This window comes from Styela clava, chromosome 1 (genome assembly GCF_964204865.1).
Source record: "Styela clava chromosome 1, kaStyClav1.hap1.2, whole genome shotgun sequence".
Lineage (NCBI taxonomy): Eukaryota > Metazoa > Chordata > Ascidiacea > Stolidobranchia > Styelidae > Styela > Styela clava.
Window position 1 is genome coordinate 9,957,034 of NC_135250.1, and position 24,424 is coordinate 9,981,457.

General features: G+C 35.5%; 1 protein-coding gene across 1 annotated transcript; it reads right to left on the minus strand.

The window, feature by feature from the left end:
• Positions 1-8,093: 8,093 nt before the first annotated feature.
• LOC120345754 (serine/threonine-protein kinase tousled-like 1-B) lies at positions 8,094-22,883 on the minus strand. Its single transcript, XM_039415300.2, has 15 exons — positions 22,494-22,883; positions 20,330-20,477; positions 19,763-19,887; positions 19,013-19,125; positions 17,847-17,949; positions 16,920-17,161; positions 16,277-16,406; positions 15,403-15,581; positions 14,038-14,119; positions 13,316-13,497; positions 12,607-12,776; positions 11,640-11,775; positions 10,529-10,646; positions 10,234-10,341; positions 8,094-9,485 (listed from the first exon to the last, which is right to left on the minus strand). The coding sequence occupies exons 1-15, from the start codon at positions 22,563-22,565 to the stop codon at positions 9,348-9,350; spliced, it is 2,046 nt and encodes a 681-aa protein (XP_039271234.2). The 5' UTR covers positions 22,566-22,883; the 3' UTR covers positions 8,094-9,347.
• Between the last annotated feature and the right edge of the window lie 1,541 nt (positions 22,884-24,424).

The window sequence follows — 24,424 nt, forward strand, 5'->3', positions numbered from 1 at the left end:
TTTAATCTTTGGGATAAGATAAATTTATCATAATCATACCTCCGTGGATGGCACTGCTAAACGACGATTAGAATCCATAGTCATATTTTGCTCCTTGATACAGTATATTTATAAAGTGTAGGGAATTGATTTGAAAAATCTAAATCCGTGCTGTATCTTGATCGTCATCGTATATGCCTGAGTTAGAAAGCTACAGTCATTGTACTGTATCACAAAATAACATTAGTGAAGAGCTCTACATTAACAAGAAGCTAAGCTGGTTGGATAAGCTGGGCAGCTTTTATTGGATAGACGTATAATCTTGGTTTCATTGATTTATGAAGTAATAAATAGCGTATTGAGGCCAGATCAATTGACAAGGGAACGATGTTTGCACGGAGCCATCGAATGACTCAAATAACTCTCAACAGCGTAACAAGAAAGCTTTACTGGTCGCAAAGCGTGACTGCTAGACACCGATCGAGCTATTCGCTGCACTTGTCGGACTGCTTGGATAAGGCTTCTCGATCAAAACCTGCATTTATTTTGATTACGTGGTTGTTCATCCGTTTTCGTTTCTTCTAAGTGGTGCCTGAAGGAGATGATGAGCAAAATAGTGTCCGCCGTAGCCAGAGGCAAAATCACCACGTTCTGGACAAAATCTATACGAATCATAGCGCTTGTTCAATATTATTTTTGCTTCGTATAGTGTCGCATCACCAACAATGTATGACCATAATATATTTACAGTTAACAGTTGGCCTTTGTTCATGATAAATTCGTTGCTGGTGCCTTTCGTTACAGATAATAATGTGTTCGCAGATTCATTCTGTGTTGCAGCAATAAAGCTGTAAGCATAAAACTGTTGTATCACATGATTCTGCCTTTGTAAGATCTCAATATTTGTGGCTATAGAATAAGTATAATAGGTTTATTTTGATTTATTTGTCGCAATGAGGAATATTATAAATTAAGTATTCAATCAACCCCTGACAAAGCAGTCTATCTTCGTCATTGGCCTCAAAACCTCGATGATAAGTGATTCATTACCGGCCGATGAAAGGTAACTATTTTAAGTCACAAACAAGCGGGTTAATATTTAATCAAATGTCCAAAATCCACCATATTTCCACAATTACAAAAATACATACATTATGAACATATACACGACAAAAATAGACAGCAGAATTATTTCTCAAAGCTTGGATTCGAGCAAACTTCCATTCAAAATTAATTGTAAACCAAATATTGCAAGAACTCGACCCCGTTTAATCCTTTAAACGTCGAACCGTTTGAAGGTGTTCGATTAGGAGATACCGTAAGCTTACGTATTTGAATAAGAGCCTATTTGCAGAGTATGGTATATTTCCCAAGGATTACGTAGAAACTACTTAATTTTCTTACAACGAATGGCAAACCTCACATTGCGAATTATCAAGAAACAACTGAACATACCTAAGGCCAGCATTTAAAAACCATTCTTAAACGAGAGTGTGCTTTTGTTTTATAAATGAATAATATTTACGCAATAATCTGGTCAAACTTTGCATTTTGCGCGGCCAAAATATATTACCGCTTACTTAATAGCGAAGTGGGTATATTCGACTTTGATTCCTTTATGTAGCACGACTGTGGCTTCGTTTTCGCTGACGGAAAGCATCGAGGAAGGCAAGGCCTTTTCTTGTTTGCATTGCGCTTATAAAGTGAAAAAGCATAACTGCTTCTAAGCGTTATTATGAGCAGCAGATTGAGCTGTTTTGTTACTCCGACGAACTGTAAGATTTATGTAATAGGCAACTTCTGGACAATTTGAGTATATATCAACACATATATATTATCGTCACGCTAATAACCGAATTGCGTAAGTCATTTTTGGCGATTTTGAGTTTTTTATATAATAGGTATTTATGTGATGCTGCGCACCTGTCTGTTAACTCAGATTTCATTTTAAGAATTCCGAAACCCATAAAAATGGAGATTTAGTATGACATGCACATTTGTGCAATTGTTTCGTCATAATGAATTATCATTGTTACCGCCGGACTATTGTGACGTCACAAAGGCAAAATAACCTCGGCGAAGTATTTTCGAGTTTTTACATCTCAGATTCTAGCTTAGCGCTTATAAATTTGAATTTATACTACAGTATAGGAAGGCGTGCACTTGTGATATTCACTGTCCGAGTCCAATACACATTGGTTGGTTTTTATATTGGGTGCATTGCTGTTTTATTCTTTATATTTAATCTTAGTCTTATTTCGGTGGGTGTGCAGAACGTGCTATATTGATGAAATATATATTTTTAAACATAAAAAATAATTTAATTGAAACTGGTTAGCTATTTTGGGGATTAGACATTGTAGATACTGAGAATTACATTCGTTTTTGGAATGTTTAGTTTTCAGGACTGGTGCATATAGTAAAGTTGCAAAATTGCGTATGTCTCCAAGTCATAGACACGTTTCTGCCTAAGTCACAGTGCGCCATTATGACGTCACTTAACTGCGTCATACAAATTAACTTAAATCCGGCTACGATCAAAAAATTGAACCATGGCAAATTATTGACTCTCAATGGCATAACAATATCATTAGGAAGTTGTTTACGTTTTTCTCAAAACTGCTAAAAATGACTTACGCAATTCGGTTATCAGCGTGACGTTATGTTGTTAATGTCAAAAATTCATAATTTATTTAATTAATACAATGCCGATTGTGTAGTATTGAAAATTCGCAGTTTCTTTCCACTCATCACCTGAAGGCAAGACATTTAGAATAAGCAACACTCTTAAATTAGTTCAAAAGTTAGGCGATAGGTTGGACGCTCTTTATTCCGAACGGAAATATGGTAAGGCTATTACGTTCATAAAGGGCTCAGGGACTTGATGAACAATTTTGTTTAATTAAGAGAGAGCGGTTGAAAGTTTGTCTCGGAATCTTGTTTTCTGCAGGAAACACAAGTAGGACAATCTAGTGCCAAACATTTGCTTCCCGTTTATGCTTCATAGCAAGAACTTAAATTTTGATAATATTCACAAAGTTACCATGGTAGGAAAATAGCAGACGGTTAGGAAATGCCGTTGCCTACCAATACCACGTTCTTGCGACAGTCGCTTGAATTATAAACAATTTATTGGACAGGCGAATGTGCAAATCTCAAACTGGCAAAGTCTATTGTAAAATTTACAAAATAAGTTGAATGAAACCACATTTCTTTGACATGACTTGAAACCATAAGCTTCTTTTGGTCATAGTTATATTCTAATCCAGTAGATTTAGAATAGTCAGATAAACACGAATGAATTACATACATATAAGTTTAGATGTTATCAGTTGAAACAAGCTATTTCAAATAAAATGTAAAATTTTGAAATACATCACTATGAATTTTTAACATAGTATCATCATATTTTATTTATTTTGGGCAAAATGCAAATGCAGCTTATTGAAACGCTGTTCTTATAGGCCCAATAATGTACGAGTATCTGCACGTCACCATCGGCATCTTATTGAAATCGCAGTTTTTCAGCAGCAGTTAATTTATTACTACTGGTATTTCGAAATATACGAGGCATCAATAGTGTCGTTTCCTTATATTAACAAATAAATTCGAAATTGATTGATCGATATATTTATTGCGCGACGCAATAAACGCCAAACTTGTTAATTATATGGCAGTACAATAGCCTTCTATTCCCAACACTACAAATATGGCGTTGTAGCCTAGTAGTTATTTGTACGTGATTTTCCAGTATCTGTATAACAGTCACTATAACTAGGCTTATCATACGTCCCGGTTTAGCCGGGACAGTCCCGGTTTTAGCAAGTTTTTTCGCGTCCCGGCCGCAGACCTAAATGTCCCGGTTTTTCAGTATGGCAGTCATAAATAATTTTTCTATTAATTGTTTTTTTTTTTCACTGATTTGCCTCTCACTTCACTAGTTCAGATAAAGAAAACAATTGGTATGTCATAGTTAGGAACCATGCGTTAATTCAACAAACAATTGTACTGTCGTTGAATCATCAAAATACCGAAAGAAAGGTGCAAGTGTTCTAATGAGTTGAACGATTTCCATTATTTGAAGCATAGACCAATAGGCGATATTTTTTTAATTCAACAAACAACTGTACTGTCGTTGAACCATCAAAATACCGGAAAAAGGGTGCAAGTGTTCTGATGAGTTGAACGATTTCCATTATTTAAAGCAAAGACCAATAGAGGATATTTTTTTAATAGGATTTACAGCTAATTTTGAAGCCTGTAATCTACGTACAATGGTGTGGAAAACGTTTGAACTATTACTAAGCCTCTGAAATCGAGATTGGCTTGTCCAATCCACACTGTCCCGTTTTTTTGTATCAAAAATATGGTAAGCCTAACTATAACCTTTTCGGTGGTCTTGATTTAGATGGGATTTTTACCGAACTCATTGACGATGCTGGCTATACTTAATAATTCTTCTACATTCTGTAAGGAGATCTTGGAAATATGTATAGGATTATGCAGGAACTTGGTCGTAGTTTAATATGTTATTCCATAACTATTTCATCTAAGTTTCTCATTATACATTAGGAGTTTCATAAAATCCATAAAACACCAGATAAAAACGGCATTTGGAACATTGACTGAATTGCCTTCTACTGTTTCTCTTCAAATTACCCTATTTTCATTATCACCTGTATTTTTGCAATGTAATGTGTATTAGGATGAAAACAAATGAAGCTTTTCAGACTGGAAGTCTTTTCGTTAGGCAATTTGAAATGAACTCTTAACGTGCCTATAGTAATATTATACATTTGTGCTTCTCCCCTCGCGACGTTACTTTGGCGGATAGTGTTATTTTGAGGGAGAATTTTTGCAAGGTTGAAAATAAATCATAATGGTAGGGAATGCACATGTGCCGTTTTGACTCGAGTTATCGCTGGAGCATTCCATTTTGCGAAGAAGTATGAATATGCTAGATGCGTATTATTGAGCTTTCAAACTCAAAATTATCGAATGAGAAATACAATGCCTCGTTTACCGTTATACGGTATCCGTTTGACGCCAGGATATTGCCCTTTGCTGGTCAGATGAAACAGGTAAAACCATAATTGATCAATAGCCAAATACTCGGATGTCAGATATTGTGGCATCGCGCAATCATATTTTTTGACAGGATGCTGGGCCGGCCAGAGACGACGCGAAAAGTAATCATCGAATAACGACAGGGCTTGTAAGTTATTATTAATGTCAGATTCAAACCAAATTTATTAGAATCCATTACGATTCGTTTATATTATAAAGACAAATCCGGGGGCAAAATGCAATCGTTGTTTAAATTGCTTTATAATTATTTGACCTGAGTTTTGTTGATGTGTTATTTTCAGACCAAGTATGAACGGGTACAATTTTCAAATAATCTGGTCATTGCAATTTTTCTAGGATTGAATCAAATTTCCGACTACGTTTATCAATAATTTGAAGAAGACAAATGACAGCATCCGGTTCATTTTTCATACTCTAAATCAGTGTTTATTAACATGGGTTCGATCAAACCCCTGGGGTTCGGTGGAGCTGTATAAGGGGTTCGACTAAGGTCCTATGAACGTGTTGTGTATTAGGAAATATTCATATATCCGGGCCAATCAAATGTGTATAAATACCTATAGTTTAAGAGAGATATCCAAACTTCAACATTCAGAACATTCATAGAATAGCTTATTTATATTGTGTAGTATTGTGCAGATGCAGATAAATGTTTTATAAGACTTGTCAATGAGAGACGTCGAGCGCTTGGTGTACCTCCGTACGACTTCATTTTCAGATGCTTTGTGACTTCCAAGTATCTAAGGTTGTTATTACAACCTCGGGGTTTTGAACCTGAATATTGGCGTAAACGACATGTTATTTATAATCTATTTTTAAAACGTAGCTCAATTTTACGAACCAGTTAGAATTAGATATATAATAATATAATAAGTGCACATAAATGAATTAAAAATTTGGGCACGTTTGAATTTCACTGAAAGATAGAATTTTCAGAACAGAATATTTCATGGCGGGGCTTTGAGTAAAAATATCATCAACCGTTGACGACCTTATTATATAAAGCGCTTAGCCGCTTGTACATGTCGTATCTCTGTTTCTGTGAAACAATAGGCAACTGCTTTTATAACCATTGAAGTTTATAACCATTGAAGGTAGGTTGAAATCTGTGATGTGTATGACTTGCGCCACCAATGTCTTCGATACAGTATCTCAAATTCTGGATCGCCAATGTTGCCATTTTGCTTTCGTTGTTTTGCCCTTTCCATTGGCACAACTTTTATAACAAAAACATCTTTCTGCCAACGAGTAGGGTTGGGCACTTCGAATCGAATAGCAAATTATTCAAATGGGTCAGAGCAAAATTTCGAATCGGCACCATCTTGTCTTTTACTTTCCGTCGATGGTCGAGGTGAATTACCCATTTTTATTTTATTGACATCATATTTTTTCAATGCAACTCTGACATATGATTATTTTCTGTAGTGAGTTATTGATAAATAAGCGTTTTGTTATTGTGTGTGAACGCTCCGCAATTGGTCTTGGACAAGACCAATCACAATAAAAAAGTCGCATACAATTACATATCTTCCATTGACTCTCAAGTATTCGAGATTCGATTCGATCCTGAACAGACAATCGAAAGTGCCTTGCCCCGCCTTTCTGCCAACGGCATTGTGACATAACGATGGCCATTTCGACACGGTGTATTGGTATCTGAGATTGCGCCGCAATTTTCAGAGTGGTTCTCAACGTTTCTTTTTTCCGAAAACTCTTTGCAATTCCGAAGACTCTTTTTAGTGAAATATGTCATCCAAGAAAAGAATTTGGTCTGAGGACTATGTGCAGTGCGACTATGTACTCCAATGCGAAAATGACATGAGAATTGTTCTTTCTGAAACGAAGCCAGGTATCTCTCAGTTGGCCACCAAAAACAAAAGAAGTGTCACTAATAAATCTAATGAATGAATAAAGTTACTGTTTGTTGCAGTTTATTCTGCTACAACCAATGGCGCAACCAGCGGTTCTTTCGGTGGTTGATACTCTCTTGACAAAGCATTTCCTTCAAATTTAACTCGAAAAAACAACCTATGATCAACAATAACGATAAGACAACGAATTCATATTCTATCAATTGAAAACGGTCAAATTTTCTATAAATTTGTACAAAATCGGCTCAATAAGTTTAGGTTGCGCTCTCAGTTCAAAAATTCGGGGTTCGACAGGAGCTCGCGGAATAGCGTAGGGTTTCGGGAGGCTCACAAAAGTTACGAACCACTGATCTAAATAAACAAATTTCAGTATTTACATAACATCTGTTTCTTTTTCACTGCCCTGCTATTCTTTCGATTGTTTACGTACCTTTATAATTGATAGAATAAATATACACTGTTATGTACAGATAGCGTGCTTTAGTCCTTTACCATAAGGAATTATTCATGCTTATATATATTCGCATTGTAGTTGCCTCAGACCCAGAGTGTCACAGCAGATACTCTTTCAAAAATGCACATCCGCTCTTGGCGCATCGTGCTAAACGTTGGGAATACGCTTATCGTTACGCCTCACCTTGACCCACTTCGATGTGGTTTACGTATCCGCTGGTCGGGCGCAGCTCCCCCAACATCAGGTCCATGCATCTGGCAACGGGATGAGAGGCCGTGGTACGGCACGCCATATGATCACTCTCCCTTGGATAAATATCAAAATTCTACCATCTCTACTAGTACAACGATTAGTAGAAATATTTGGTCACAAGAAACCAGGTCAGCAAAACTACACGATACTTGCTTTATTTGTCCACTACTTGATACAATCATCTCAAAATAGTCTTCCCGCGGTAGAAATTAAGATTGTATTCTAGAAATCATATAACAGTGGAGTTCGTTATTTCCCGTAAGCAGGGAGACCGTGTTTTCAAATCCATGGCAAAATTTCAGAAGGTCGGGAGACTTTTCCTACTGGTTGTAAAAATAAACACTTGATACAACCGTGGAACGTCTTTTACATCAAGCTGCACCCGGGCAAGGCGAACTTACTTGCATTTGGAAGGTGACGATGCTACCCTACAAAAATAAATGAGCATCTTAGAAATTTTTTCTTTTATAAGCTCCGTCAATTGAACTAAGAAAAATTACAACTTACTAGAGTATGGTAAGAAAATTTTATTTATTTTCTGAAAAGAGGCTTGTAATCCCGGCTGCAGGATACAAGTCTTGAAAGAGGGCAATAAATTACACACAGACCATTTTAAAAATTCCAAAAAATCGTATAACTTTCTTAATACACGCCGCCAGACCATCCCCAAAATTACACAGCTTCGCCCAAAGGTCAAATCCTGAATCCTACTAAACTTACAACCTTTACTACTTCATTTCATCATCATAACAACTTCTTTCATTTAAGATCCTGCGTGAATCACATGTTATTGGGAATCCATTTTGCAAGAATAGCTAAGCATATCGCTCATAAGAATTATGAAGTATAAAAAGAAACAAATACGAAATTGTAGGTTCATGATCCATCATAAATAAAACTTTAATGATCATTTCCCCAAGCAAGAACTCCCAAGACAAACTGGATACATTCTTGGGACAGATTTCAAAACCAAAGTTTTGTTTCAAAAACCTAGTTTAGTTGGAGCCAGAGGTTACAAATGGACAAGCAAAAATGATTGGCATTTTCGACTTCACATCATTCCATTCAATCTAAATGTTTTAAATGTAAAATAGTGCAGAATCCATTCGTTTATTGATTGACCAGCAATAAAGAATATCACTTTATTCCAACGAAGAGGGAAGCCTGAATAAGTCTGCCTAATCATATGGAGAACTAATGCCTCTCATACTGACACAAGTAAACGTTCAATATGCACATTTGTCTTTATAGTTATACATCGATTTTCTACAGAGGTAAGATGGCAGTGATGGGAATTTCGAAACTTTAAGAACAGGCTCCCTTTTGTAACAGGTTTTTCAATAACAGGTTGGTTCCCTCATTCCAGAAGACCATGCCGAACCAACGAGGAACAGGTTGGCATAACCCCCCCAATAGCACCATTGGATGTAAGTGTTGCTTCACTAGCTCGAGGGTGCTATTCCATGAAGTCTCAAACACAAAGTACAATCTGGATTGCCGCCTGCAAACTGGTATGTGCTATTGTTAAAAATCCAATTTGTCAGATCGTTATGTCAGTATTGGATCAGCATCAACCACCATTAAAATACTCTAATCCACATGATATAGTTTCCTTGAATTGTGAGTTCATCATTTATCAGTGACAGGTTTCAAGGCTTTTAAATGTTTGACGAGAGATGGAAATACGAATGCAGAACATAGAATTAAGTCCCATTTGTAGCATTTGTGGAAACGGCTGTCTGTCGTCTTGTAGGCGGTGGAGTAAAATAAGAGTGACCTGCCAATGCGAACACATCGGACCTTTCTTCTTTGTGATACATCAAACAACTTTTTATGAAGGACTGGAAATGAAAGATTATCCATGATTACATTAACATGCCATACTAAGAAAAAAGATAGGAGGGAAATAAAATTACAACAGAATTTTAAACTGATGACATATCAAGAGCTTATTTTAAATAGCAGGTAATAAAATTCATCATTTTCCCTCAAAATTCGCCATTTTGTAAGTGGAGTTATAACTTATATGAATTTTTACAAACAAAATGCAACAATAAGTTATGTTGAACTTTCAAAATGAATAGCTGGGCAGGATTCTTTAATACACATCCTATTTCAATAAAGTTATCTGATACCTATAATCATAACTAGAGAAGACCAAAAACAATGATCATATGTGTCCAAGTCAGAATGGTTTCATTAAAAAAAATGTCATTTCGAGCATTTGAACTGTCACAGTGTGCCAAACCCAACTAAAAAATAGAACGCCAATAAAATCAATCAAATGGTGGGGCACGCTCCACAATGAGGTTGTAGACATTTTTTTTGCGGGGGCGTGAAGTTAATAAAAAATGAAAATATTTGTTAGATTTGATCTTGCCCGACTGAGGTGGGGTGCAAGACTTGACAAATTCTAAAAAGGAGGCACGGTTTAAAAATCTGAAAACCACTGCTTTAGAATGTGATAAAAACGAAGATTATTCTGCTTTGGCCCTCCTTGCATACACCATACCCTCCCCTCATAAAACAACCAACGCCTGAAATAGGTAAAGGTTTTAATCCAAGTATCAGCATTTGAATTGATTTTACCTTAGCTTCATTGCTGATAGATGGTTTTGGTGGGAAGGTAACTTCTGTTGCACGCAAGATGGTGTTTTGCTTTAAAATCGCTTCCTGAGTCAAATTATGTCCAAATGGCTGCAATAAGGAATTTGAAAAAATAAAAAAATTTGGAAAATATAAATTGCATGTGTGAAATTTTAATGGAAGGCAGAGCCATGCCATGTATATTAATACATCTAGTGATTGCATTTGACATTTTAAATCTAGCATTGTCCCGTGGATCAGTGCAAATAATCTGTATTAATAATCTGTCACAACCCACCTTCTTTCCATACAGACATTGATAAAATATAACGCCAACAGACCAAACGTCAACCTTATTGTCAATTTTAGGTGGATGTCCTCCAGGTCCACGAACAAAACATTCTGGTGGTAAATACCTAGAAAAATTAGATAAATTCAAACGCTGCAAATTATATGATAAAAATATTCAGATTTTTGATTATTTTCCCTAATCAGATGTTTTTCAGGGATTCACGAAAAGAAATTTTTTTCGTTCAATTTTTAAAATGAAGTATGGCATTTCATGATTTTTTTTTGCCGTGAAATATATCCAATTTGAGCAAATTTCTTGAATATCCAAGTAATATTGGGGCACAATCGTCTATTCGTTATAGCGCGAGATCTATCTGTGTTGGCATCGAAGTCTAAACAAATCTTGGGTCTGCTTCAAATCCTATGTTCACCACCTGACCCGACTTAATAATAAATTGAGTAAGCAATGCTGAGTTGAAAGATTTAGGTCCTTTCAAAAATGATAGCTCTTTACATGTCATCAGATATCAATGGCTGCTTGTTACTTATCGATCTTGATCGGTAAGTATGTTGACAGGTATTTGTCTTGATTTTGGATGAATTATGTCGTATAATTAGCGAGTTATTAATTAATTAGTGATGGGACACGTGGTGTCGCTACTGATTCAGAGAGAAGGAATCGAAATCGCAGATCGATAAGTCGGTGGTCTCCGATTGCCATCTAGTATAGATTCTTTTTAAGAGTAAAAGGTGTGAATAAACATTATTTAAAAAAGTAGAATAATAATGTAATATAGAATGTAAACTAATCATCATGTTACATTTGAACATTCCGATGACAATGATCAAAAACATAAACTTTACATTCTAGAATCTTGCTGAATAGGGCCTTGTTCTGAGCGAAATGCATGAATAAGCGTCGTATAAAAAATAGAATATGAACATTGCAATTGCCGACACAAAACTGTATAACTTATCTCATGTTATATTTGAATGTTTGGATAAAAATGATCAAAAACATTAACTTTACATCTCGATAATTTTTCTATCAATGCACAATGACAAAGTACTGTTGCGAAATAATCATTTATTATTGCTGTCCTATATCTGTATCATACCAGTAAGTGCCAGCACCCTGCGATGTGAGGTCCATTCCTTCACGAGGACTCAAACCTTCATCAAATTGCTTAGATAAACCAAAATCAGTGATTTTAATATTTCCGCATACAGCACCATCACACATTAAAATGTTTCCTGAAAATTTAAATAAGTAATATATGATACCTCCATCAACAAAAATTAGGTCTATAAATCAAAGCATGTGGGACAAGGGGGCCTAAGGTTCAGCATACTGAATCCAACTATACTGAGAATTGACTGCAGGGGCCTTGTGGGTAAAGTAGTCCTTACATATTAGATAGACAGACCCTGGTTCAGAGAAAAATGCACAGAAATACGTTGTATATAAAAATAAATGGTAAAATAAACAAACTCAAACGAATTAAATTGAAATTATCACAGCTCCAGTGAGCCTTCTTGAGTAATTTCTCATCTAGAGTTGAGTAACTGCTAATCTAGAGTCTTGTTTTGAGTGAAGCTGTGAAAACATCACACAAAGAAACAATAGGGATTTAGTTCAGATAGGCATGGCAGTCGAGACGTTATTTCAAATTCGCAAAATCAAATATTTTTCTTCAAACAATGAAACACTATTTATGTTTTTCTAGCAAAAACAGTGAAATCTTGATTTATATCAAAAAATAGCCATGGCTGTGGAGCTGAGGAAACATTTGACCCTACCCTGCCTCTACCCATCAGACTCCAGATTAAAAAAATGTGAGAAAACCAGTTTTGGAGTGTGCATTCCTTCTTTCATTGACTACATAGCAAGTAAATGCTTTTGGTGTTTCGGTTAGTTTGAATTCACCATTGCAGGCTAGATATCCAATTTCCTCCCATATCAAGAATTTAAAATTTACGAAGTTTGAAAATGCTACTACGGCCGACTCCGATATCATTATAAAAAGCATGCCCGGATCTCAAGGTCCAGCTTTCAACACAGATATATAAAAAATTATGATTTACCTGGTTTTAAGTCATAATGTATCACAGGTCTTTCCAGTGTATTTAAATATTTTAGAGCAGACACGACTTGCATTATGATAGTTCTTGCCTCTTTTTCAGACATTGATTTATGTTGTTTCAAATAAAAATCGAGATCGTTTCCTTCACAATATTCCATGACAGTACAGAACCTAAAAACAAATATAATTTTATTTTCTAAAAACAACGTGGATAAAGGTTTGGGTAATTTGTTGCCGCGACAAAAGTTACTTCTGCTAACTTGGTGGGTGCAAATCAAGGGCAGACACCCGAGATGGGGAGGGGGGATTAGGACTGCCACCCTAATAATTTCACAAAATATCTTGTTTGACATTTCTAAATTTACGAAACAATGCTGAGGCACTTTATGTAAAATTATTAATTGAAACAACACCCAAACACAACTCCTCCAATTTGTCGTTTCTGTCTGTTAGCAAGAGCCGAGGGCTAATTCTCGCAGAATTCAAAAAATCTGTTTTTTAGTTTGCGCATGTCCAAGCACAGCGGCCTAGGTCATGTAGTACTAAATATTTGAATAGTAAAATGCTGTTCTAATATTTCGAGAGGATGACATCGAAAGGTTATTGTTACATAACCAACAAAGTGTCAACATGGCGACAATGTTTATTGGTTGGCAATCCAAGCCCACATTTTCGACAACCAAAATAATGTCAAGCTTTAAATCACTTACGTATTAATGTCGACTTCGAATCTATCAAACAGTCGCACAATTCTTGGATGATCAACACTTCTATGGATATCTGCTTCTCTATTAGCATGTCTAGCATAATCCATTTTCTTTTGTTCATGCCAATCTCGATTTAAATGATGAATTTTTATTGCGACGTAACGTTGATGTTCACAGTCGAAACCCTGAATATTTGATGAAAGATATTGATTTCTGTTATTTCTCAAAGATATTATTGGGAATGCCTACAAATAAGAAAAAAAGCCAAAAACAACTTTCAATAAAATTGTCACATTTTGAATTATTTTTATTTATTTTAATTGATGTTTAGCTTTAGAAAAGGATTTCAACTTGGGTACATACAATGGCTAGGTATCTTAAGAATATTAATAGAGAGTAAACGAATTTATTATATCACTATCAGTCACATAAAATGGTGCTCCCAGGTTTGGGTTAGACCATAATTTTATTCCGATTTTCCTTATTTAGTTAGGTTTCAGTCCCTTCATACAAATTGATGTGGGGGAGGCAAACAAAATTGGTTACCTACATATTGGTAAACACACTTTGAGTGCCGAGCACCCATAAAATCGTAATTTTGCTAATTCAATTCCAAAATAACACATACAATATATAATTATTTTGCTACACTGTTGTAATAATAATTGTCAATATCTGTTTAAAATAAAAAAAAATTCACATCAAATTTCCAAATTAAAACATACCTTGTAAACCTCACTGAATCCACCTTTTCCGAGCATATTTAGCAAAAGATATCGATTATGAAGTATTGGATGATCATTAAACCTAAAATGTAAAAGATGTAATTTCAAATGTAAAAAAAAACAGTTAATCAATTAAAACGTTTCTTTTCATGAATAAATGTAATTTCTTGGATTGTTTAGTTTGATTGGAAGATTGCTGTATTTTTATTGATAAACAAAGTTCGGATTCACAATGTCTCCGGATGAAACGAATAGCCAAACTCTAACCCTTGACTCAAAACAAACCGAATTTTAATCATGTAAGGGTGTTATGCGAATATTTTATAATTTTAGATGAAATTTAACTTTAAGCCTCTAAAAAATAACAAATTCCGACTTAACAGCCCTAATTACATAGCTAGTCTTATTGCGATAGTAAATATGTTTATATCTAAAAAGTTCCAAATTATTGTATTCCCAGTAAATTGATACCATGATTAAGGAGGCTTAGTATTTTACTCCAATTTTAACAAATTTATATTTTCATAAGAAAAGACAGCAAAATGCATGAAATTAAAGCAAAATTGTGATAGTTAATTGCCTAAATCAGCGTTTCCCAAACATTTCAGTCACGGAACACTTGCACTTTTTATCTCGCCTCGCGGAACACCAAAAATTGAAAGAGTAAAATTGATAAAGAAAAACGGTTCAATGTAGCGGTTCCCAATCTCGTGGCGAGTTGACAAATGCAACCACCAGAATTATGTTAAACATAACTAAAAAATGATTGAATATTTTGCATATTGCATTTGATATAAATGTTTTAATGTTTATTAATCTAAATGCTGTTTATATAAATCAATTCCTTCATTTTACCATTCTATGTCCTTTCCTTTCACTAACTTAGTATTTGCCTCTAATGTAACGTCTAATGAAGATAGAAGTACTTGCAGCAGTTTATTTATCTACTTAATAGAGTTTAGCAAAAATGAGAAATTTTTTCAGCATTTCAAGGTAAAACCAGGCAAAGGTGGAGGAGGAATAGCCACGGTTATCGAAAATTCCACTACCCCACCCTAATTAGTTCACTTTAGGCCGACGGTGACCGCGATATCGAAAGGTCAGTTGGGCGACCAGTTCACGTCCCATAGATCGTCATGGCGACCATTTTAGACGTATTTTTAATTCTTTTTCCACGGAACACTTCGAAGACGGTCGCGGAACACTAGTGTTCCGCGGAACACAGTTTGGGAAACGCTGGCCTAAATCATGAGTTTTGAAAACGATTTTCTTCAAACTGAGTTATCATGCACCAAAAACTGAATTTAGAACCATTTCATTCAATAAAAAATGAAAATAAGAACTAAAAAGGAAAAGGAAGAAAACCTTGAATTATCTTCATTTAGTATCCGTTTTAATTCTCTAATATGTAAACTTCTTTCACGTTCGAGTCTTTCCAGTTCAAACTGTAGATCAGTTTCATCCCGCCGAACTGCATTCAATCGAAGTCTTAATACTTCATCTCGTTCGTGATATTCCTGAACTGTGAACTGTTCTCGAACTTCCTGAGTGATAAAATAGATTAAAATGAGTTTTTTAGTAAGGCAGATATTTTTACAGATAAAGCGCTTACCCCAAAGGCTCTGAGCAAGCTACCACTGATAATTAAGATTACTAACATTCTACTATAGGGCTTCCTGAACCAGGAGTCTCGTCACTGTAGCGCAACAAATTTTAGGGGTTGCAAAGAGTACACCAATTTCACACAAAGTACTATATCCATTGGACTTTTTTTTAGACGTTTCATTCGAAACACAATTATTAAAACTGGTGCAAAACATAAATTTTATGATTTCGAGAGAATATTTAGGATGAGAGAAAGCGGCTCGCTTGCATAACAATGGCTTACTTTGATCATAAGACCCGAGAGGCGGCGCCCTTCCGTCGAACTGTTTAGCATTTTTAGACATGAACAGGGGTTATGGAAAATTTTAATATATTGAAAGGGGTTGCGAGTTTGCGAGCTCAAAAATTTGGGAAGCCCTGTTCTGCTACATTTTGATTCTGTGACACTGCCGAGTGCCAACACAAATTGAATTCATTGGTTCATTAGTCACGAAGAAACCACAACACAACAATCCCAACAACATGCATTTGGCAGAATGATATGTAGGTCCACTTCGTCTACCCCAATAAAAAAACATACATTGATAAATTAATAAAACACAGAGAAATGGTAAATCACATTTAGACAACGTACCTTTGGTTTTACAAATGTTCCTTCTGCATCTGCGGCTTGTTTATTTCGAAGATTTGTCGGTTTTCTTTTATTCAATATCTTTTTCTCCTTTTCTATATCTTCTTTCTCTTTATTAATAGTTTCACGCTTTCTGCAAGATAGTGGTTAATCAGCTGATTTCATCATTGTAAAGTAATGTTCAATTTGAGAATATTTGATAATATTTTTATTTTTAGTATTTGACGACTATTGTTCAAACAGTAAACTTATGATTTATGCCAGTGTTTCTCAAACTGATTCCCCCCGCCAAAGGGGCCACAAAGCAATTCTCCGAGGGCCATGTGTGAAGGTCTTCACTAGATACCAATTGCAATACCCACGTTAAATTGAGGTAAATTAATTTGTTCAATTCTTTGACCGTAATACTTTTTTTTCTTTTTTGGTTGACTTTTTCCTAATAAGTGTAGCGAGCAAAATAACTGATGGAAAAGCTTTAGATAAAAGATCAAAGAGCCAAAATGTTGATAACCATAAGAAGATGCCCACGGATCATAAAGTTTGAAAACGACTGATTTAGGTAGTATATTAGCATTGGATGTCGAAAATCAAATTGTATGAGCAATAAAGGATTCTGGAAAACCTGGATATTTCATCATTGACCTACCGATCTATATCAGCGAATGCCCATCCATTGATCCATGTTTCTTGGTAACTGTGTCCTTGTCTTGTGAACTGACCCAATCGCAGTCTCCCTTCCATAGCTTTCTTTCGAGCTTCCTTCTTTTCTGCTTTCGTTTTTTCAACTAGTAATCGTCTGTTTACCAATTTACACTTTTCTAATTGGTCGGTATAATGTTGTACCAGGGTTTTAAATTCTTGGAGTTGGCATTCTATATTAGAATTTTTCTGTAAAAAGAGGCAGGTATGAAAGATTTTCAGGCAATCCAGCTTTGGGTCGCTACCCATAGGTCGGGAAACACTGTTCTATATCACTGCTACTGTAGTAGTACCCTGCTCAGAAATTAGTCTCATACGCTAACTTTGAGTGATGGCGCAAACTTTGTTTTGATCAACTTCTTTTTATGAAATAGGCCAAGGTGGTCCAAGGTTGTCGGTCTCGCGGGCCCCACTATTATTTTTGTATTGCTCACGGGCCACAATAGTGTCAAGAATAGTAAACAGTGCAATACAAAACAAACACTTTTATTACCCATTATTTGTCATTTATCAATCTAAAACATGCAAAATCCACCAAAAACTCACTAAAACGTCTAAAAATCTTACTATATCTACATTCAGTGTAAGATACAAACTCTTCATAGCGGAGAAAGTGTCATAAGACAAAATGGCGTTTTAGATTGTCACCGACACAACTTGAAGACATATCAGGCAATAATTGTGGTATTTTTATGGTGAAACAACACCAAATGAGATTTTTTGTTTACCCTCTCGCAAATGCGACGCGGGCCACAGATAATGAAGCAACGGGCCACATGTGGCCCGCGGGTCTGGGTTTGGACCACCCTGAAATAGGCTATAATATTTAATTTAAACACTATAAAGAAAATGGTAAATTCAACCAAATATTTACATGAAGCAAATCTTCTATTTTTCGATCGTGTTTTGATTCTAGAGAGCTACTTCTGCTTTCCAATTCCACTATATCTTGCATAGTGATGTCAGTTTGATTATTCCTGTATGAAATACAATGAAAAGATAATATTAAGTCAATAGAGAAATAATTCAATAATGTATGCAGTGTCCAGTGATAGGTGAAATCTAATAATTTACCAACAAAAAAATAAATTCGGATATGGTATCTTGAGTATATACTTAAATTAGGTAATTTTAATTTTCATGACATAAATTTGAGACATCATTGGATATTCGTAGGAATCGTTGTATTTTTTTTTATTGACGCAGGAAAATTCAAACAAGATGTTCTTCGATTTTCTAAGATTTTTAGTTGAATCAAACCTATTTTTCCCCAACCATTGATATTAATAGTTCAATCGGAAAATATTTACATCCAAACCGATATACATTGCATTTACGGTAATAACAAAGAATAATTTGAACAATCGATATTCGATTCACTATGGGTTTCCGATGTTGAACAAACTCTATCCTTTGTTTGACTGTTCAGATTAATTTTCAAATTGCAAAAATCTGTGCTGATAATCCAATATCCCGAGCATTTTTAAATCCAGAATCGACAATAGGTATACGAAAAAAAAATGCATAGATGTACAAAAAATTATACGGGTGGACCACCCAAAGTGCTTTGCATTAGTACACAATTTTGGCTAATTATAAATGTTCACATTTACTATTTGTAAAGTGTATTTAATTACTAGACATACATATATAATATACACTGAACTTTTATTTATAATAAAACCATATTAAATTTTTAGGCATCTGACAATGCCGTTACAAACACAAAGAATTGGTCCAGACAAAGAATGAAAAAATGGGACTTTGAACTTAATTTTGGGATTGGCTTACAAATGGAGATAACAAAGAAGCCTCTATTATTATAGACATTGATACAAAATGAAAGTCATTACAAAATTCATTCCACAAGTTTACACACAAATGGGAGAGTTTATATTATGAATATTTGAATATACTGTATTGTATACTACAGTATATACTATTGTATACTGTATAGTGTACCCAGACAAGGAGTGTTGTACAATACCATAAACTAAATTTGAATAATAAATAAAATAATTCACATAAAAAAATCCATACTTCACAACTTTACTACTAGTGATTTTTCTTTGATGATATTGATGCAACAATCCAGAAAAATCAATATTACTTGAATTACTGTTCTGCTGGATATGAGATGTCGGTGATCTTAGCTGAAAAATAAGCAGTAATAAATAGTTTTTTATAGCCTATTCTCATCCTTGTATACATTAAAACAGAGCTCCTCAAATAGGGGTTCCCGACCCCCAGGTGGGTTGCGGAAGGACACAATGGGGGTCGTGGTAAGAATGTTTTGGACATTTACTCAAAGTATGTTGAAACAAAATATCGAGCCAGTAATGAGATCCACCATCACCAAAATAAAGCCTAGAATATTCAAGCACATCGGTCGCATTATTGAAGGTATTGTCAATTTTTTTTTTAAATATTTTCTGTACTATTCTATTATACTTTATTTTAGTTCTCTATATTTTATAGCTTTCAGAAATTGAACAAATACCATGTGGTAATAATGTGTGACCTCATTTTGTTCAAAATGATAATTCTAATAATTTGAACAATTCTATTCCTAGAATCAAGAACTTAAAATAGCAAATATAATTGATTTTGAATCTATTTAAATATTTAGTATGAAGTCAGAGACATAAATAAGCATTAATCAATTTAACAAAATTTAACAGCGCAAATTAAAATTTCGAATTAAAGATCATGTTTCAAAAAAAGGCTAAATATAATGCTCTATGCAAGCATGAAACATAAGTAAATATCGAAAATAAAAATAGGACTAACCACAGTCTGTGGAGATAGATTGATATGATCCTGTCTTCCCGATCGAGATGGACTTACTGTTGAACTGGCACCAAAATAATCGTTAATTTTTTTGCTGGAACTTTTTTTGTGATCAGAGGAATCAGCTAAAAATAGAAATTTGAATTAGGGAAATGCAAGGTAAAATAATCCCAACCAAAGTTCAAATATTTAAGTTTTATCAAAATGTCTTGAAAATTTTGGGATTTTTTTGCCCCAAAATTGGCTCATAATATTAAAACTAATTTTATTTCTATTTCATATTATCATTACACAAAAATGTACACAATATTGAAATCTTTGTTTGTCAACTAGCTGTAAGACTGACCCGAAAGACATAGCTCAGTGACTCGAATCAGGGATCTGAAGACCTGCGACCTAATTTAACTTGAGTTAAGCAGCTTTTACCCAATACTGGTCTCGGCAGTGCCTCTGATACACCCCATCTTCACTTGACACAAGACTAGGATAACTTGTGACTCAACTTGACTAGCGACTCGGGAGACACCTAATATACGTTAGTTGTCAGCAGCGTCACAAATATCATACCTTTACGTTTTTTACCCTTCCTTCCTCCTTCTGATTTTTCCTTATCCGGCCTTTCTGGAGTTGATGTGTAACCCGATGCACTGTCACGATCACTACTGCCACCTATTGACCCAGCGCTCATGTTTGATTCTGATCCAGTTTGACCTTGCTGTATAGGAAAAAATCAGAACATAGATTAGATTTCTAACCAATAACATAATTTCATCAGTTAAGCCGCAACCAGCCAGTGGTTATGTGAGCCAAACTATGATGAGTCTAGCGATACTCTTGAACATAAATATCCTTCATTGGATTCGAACGTGCAAACTCGGACAGAGTAATCATCAGTGGCGTAGCATCCACCCCCGCGGTCGCGGGGGGGCCCACAGTGCAAAGGGGCCCAAGCGGTTACAATTTGGAAATTTAAGCAGCAAAACCAAAAGCTGCATTGCAAAACCAGTAATGCACATCTATAACGTTGATGTTAGTTCTGCTCAAATCGTTTTGTTACGTAACAATGCCAGGAGGTCGTCGATTTTCAGCGTCTTGCGGTCTGATCGCACCGGCAAAATTACGAAGGCTGTCAGAATGATGTCGAAAGCAAAACTTCTCAGTGGCGCACAGAAACGCAGAAAAAGGGCAGAAGAGGAAAAACGTATGAAAAAATTGAAGTAACCAAGATAAACGGCAAATTTTAGGCTACCATTGCCTTTTTATAGCGACATGTTATGCTTTTTGACGAAATAAAAAAGCTATGTTTTAGCCTATGTCCGGGAGTTCTAGGGTCATTTCCACGAACTATTTTTGCGGGGGGGCCCACAAGAGTCTTGCTACGCCACTGGTAATCATAGTTGCAATAATAAAAGTGTTCCAAAGGCTGAAAGGATTAGCATGATACGCCGACCATCCATCGAGGATACATTGAATGAACCCCAGTCAATGATTTCTCTGGACAATAGGGCACAGCTCTTTAATTCCAAGAATAGCCCCACATTAAAAGTGAGTGCCAACCCCTACTTTTACGAGTCAGTCAGGGCCTCCAGATTGACTCAAAGCGGCAAACTGGCACTGCGCAATAAACTAAAAGGACGTGCAATATAAAAGCGTCACCAATGTATTCCTCAGTAAAAAATAATCTAATTTAGTGAAAAAAATAGTTATGGTAGCAATTTTGGTTACATGACAGACTGACAGCAAATGCATGTTGCGATTAAATTAAATTATTGCCGAGACAAGCTTGGCAGACGCCTATGTTTTTGAGACAAATGGCAGTACGGCACACTATACAAATCGGGTGACATTGTTTTGTTTGAGAGAAACCCATTTTACAGATGATCAGACACCCCTCTTTTGGGAGATGTCCGGACATTGTTGTCCCTCAATATCTGTGATAATACAGTATATTGAAGTTGCACAAAATACTACAAATAGGCGCAATCTAGTAACGTCATCATTGAATTCCTTGGAAAAAATAATCCGATTTACCGAAGAAAAAAAATTTTTACCGTAGCATTCGATGGTTTTTAGCAAAAAAGGGGAATTTTGATCATGTGACGGCCGCGATTAACTTAGATTATTATTGAGACCAGCATGGTGGGATATGTGGCATCTGACGTGGTCCCAGACGCCCCTCGTTTGTGTGACACATAGAGTGTTTGTTTTATTGAGCCAAATGGAGGGAAATTCTTGGAATTTGGATAGTGTGCTGTACTGAATAGAGTGTTTAAAGGTAGTGAACTAAATGTCGAGACATCGTGGAATCGCATAACTGTGCCCTACTGTTGGAGCAGTATTCTGGTAAAGCATAATAACCTTTCTATCACAGTATCATATCTCATTTTCCAGATTTTGATGCATTACTGCATTAATGCTTTACACTGTTATATCCTATATGTTGCTATCTTGTACTATTTCAAACTTATTTCAGCATTTAATGATTACAGATTTATAGTTTTATTTAGGTCTACTCCAGTATTCAAACTTCAGACTGTCAGAACTCTGGAACTGGAAAAATAATCATCTATTTTATCTGCAAACTATTACAATAGGACAAAAAGTATAGTGTATTCAGGTATTGGCAGAATGGTAGCGGCGTTGTAAGAATAAATGCAGGTATTTTTCCCGTAAATGACAAGACAGGGTTGAAATCACTAAACAAGCAGACAAAAACTGTATCGGTACTTACTCTTGAAGAACCAAGAAATCGAGCTTCCAGAAGTTCTTGTCTTCTAGCATCAATTGTTGGAAGATCATCCATGTCAGTCACTACAGCTGGGGACTATTCACAGGCAGAAGAGCTGGAGCAATGGATTAAACAAACAGTGCGATACGCCGACAGCAAAACACTGACGTCAAGACTTTACCCAGTTTAGCAGTCACCCCAAATTTATAAATTCAACACTGAAGCAGTCTCAAATCCGTTGCCTAAATAGAATATTTAAATGTTGTTGTAAATGGATTCCTCATTTATTCAAATGAGACGTAGGAACGAAGCACTGAAATAAAGGAAGCTGACACAAGAACACTGGCAACGAGATGCAGAGATGGGGGAGAGCTGGGGAATTCTGCCAATTCCCCATAGCTCACACAATATTTTCAGCAACAGCATCCCATGCGGATAAATAGTGAAAGTAAAATAATCGATTAGTTTGGTCCTGAAATAGTAGATACGTTATGGAAGGTACAATGGTACCAAAATTTCATAGCAAATACAATGATTATACATTTTTTTGAAAATAAATTAGCACTAGTTAATGTGGATGCTGAAAACAGAAAAAGAAACAGTTGTAGGTAAAGAGGACCAGCGCAGTTATAAGGCCACTGGTTTAGTGGACACGAACTTTACACAAATCCTGTATGAAGATGGCAAGAAACGCCTCAATTTTATCAATTTTTACGCGTAGTGAAAAATGGTATCCACTATAAATACGATATTTTCGCTATAAAAGGAAACTACCAATTCAGGCGAAAGAGCAGTGAGTTATATTGAACTGTTTTTAGTGCAATTGTATTTTTTCTTATCGATTGTGGAGCATGGTGAATGAATTATTTGGAAAAGACGATACAAACAAACATATTTCGGTATGTTATAACCAGTGGTGGGATTCAAATTTTTTTCAGCCGGTTCCATCACAAAAGTCATGTTTTTCAGTCGGTTCTGTTACAAAAAGTCATATATTTTTAGCAAATAAACTGATTATTTTTAATTACTTCCTAATTAACATTTCGGAATAGTGGTTAAGTAAGCATCATTATGTCAAAATTAGCATGGAAATTTTTGATGATGTTGAGGATTATCTATATTGCTGTATATAATATATCATCGTTGATAATGAATCCATTGACAGTGACCAGTAATGCTAACCGGTTCGCTGATTTCATAAAATTCCGTGAGACGGTTCTATAGAACCGGTGCGAACCGGCTGAATCCTACCACTGTATATAACTATATAACCAATCAGCACTCTTTGTGATCAATTATTATGTAGTGATGCAGTATATGAGTATATCCTACTACTTTTCAAGCCTATATTAAAAAAATAAAATAGATTGAATGCCTATTAATTCAGTAAACCGCAGATGAAGTGAGAATTAGGAAACAACTTCATCAATACAAATGTGATTTTCTCGCCAGTTGTTTCTTATCACTTTTCTTTAAATCCTCAATTTCCAATGTATCAAGAAAATAACTTATTCTGAAGGCAAGAATGTAGAGGTAAGATCGGGCCCAAAAATTCCAGCCCGGCCCGACCCAGGCCCGTGGGTATTGAACCCGCCCGAGCCCGACTAATTAACTGCATTTGCAGGCCCGACCCTGAAGCAAACCCGCATTTTATTTAGGAGTTCATTGAATTGTCATTGAAAGAGTTTAGTACAGTATGTGTCATGTTGATGAGGCAACTTCAGTTTTTTTTTCGCAGACCACGATCTCTTGTGGCCAAAACACGGCTGAAACGCCTCATTAGAAAAAAAGTCAGCGATAGAGAAGCCCGATCACGAACAGAACATTACCCGAACGTAATGATTGACATTTAAGGCTCGGGCTTCAGATTTTAGCTCTACAAGACTGTCTCTCAGTCATTCATTTGTACAGTATTGTAATTGCATACAAAAATA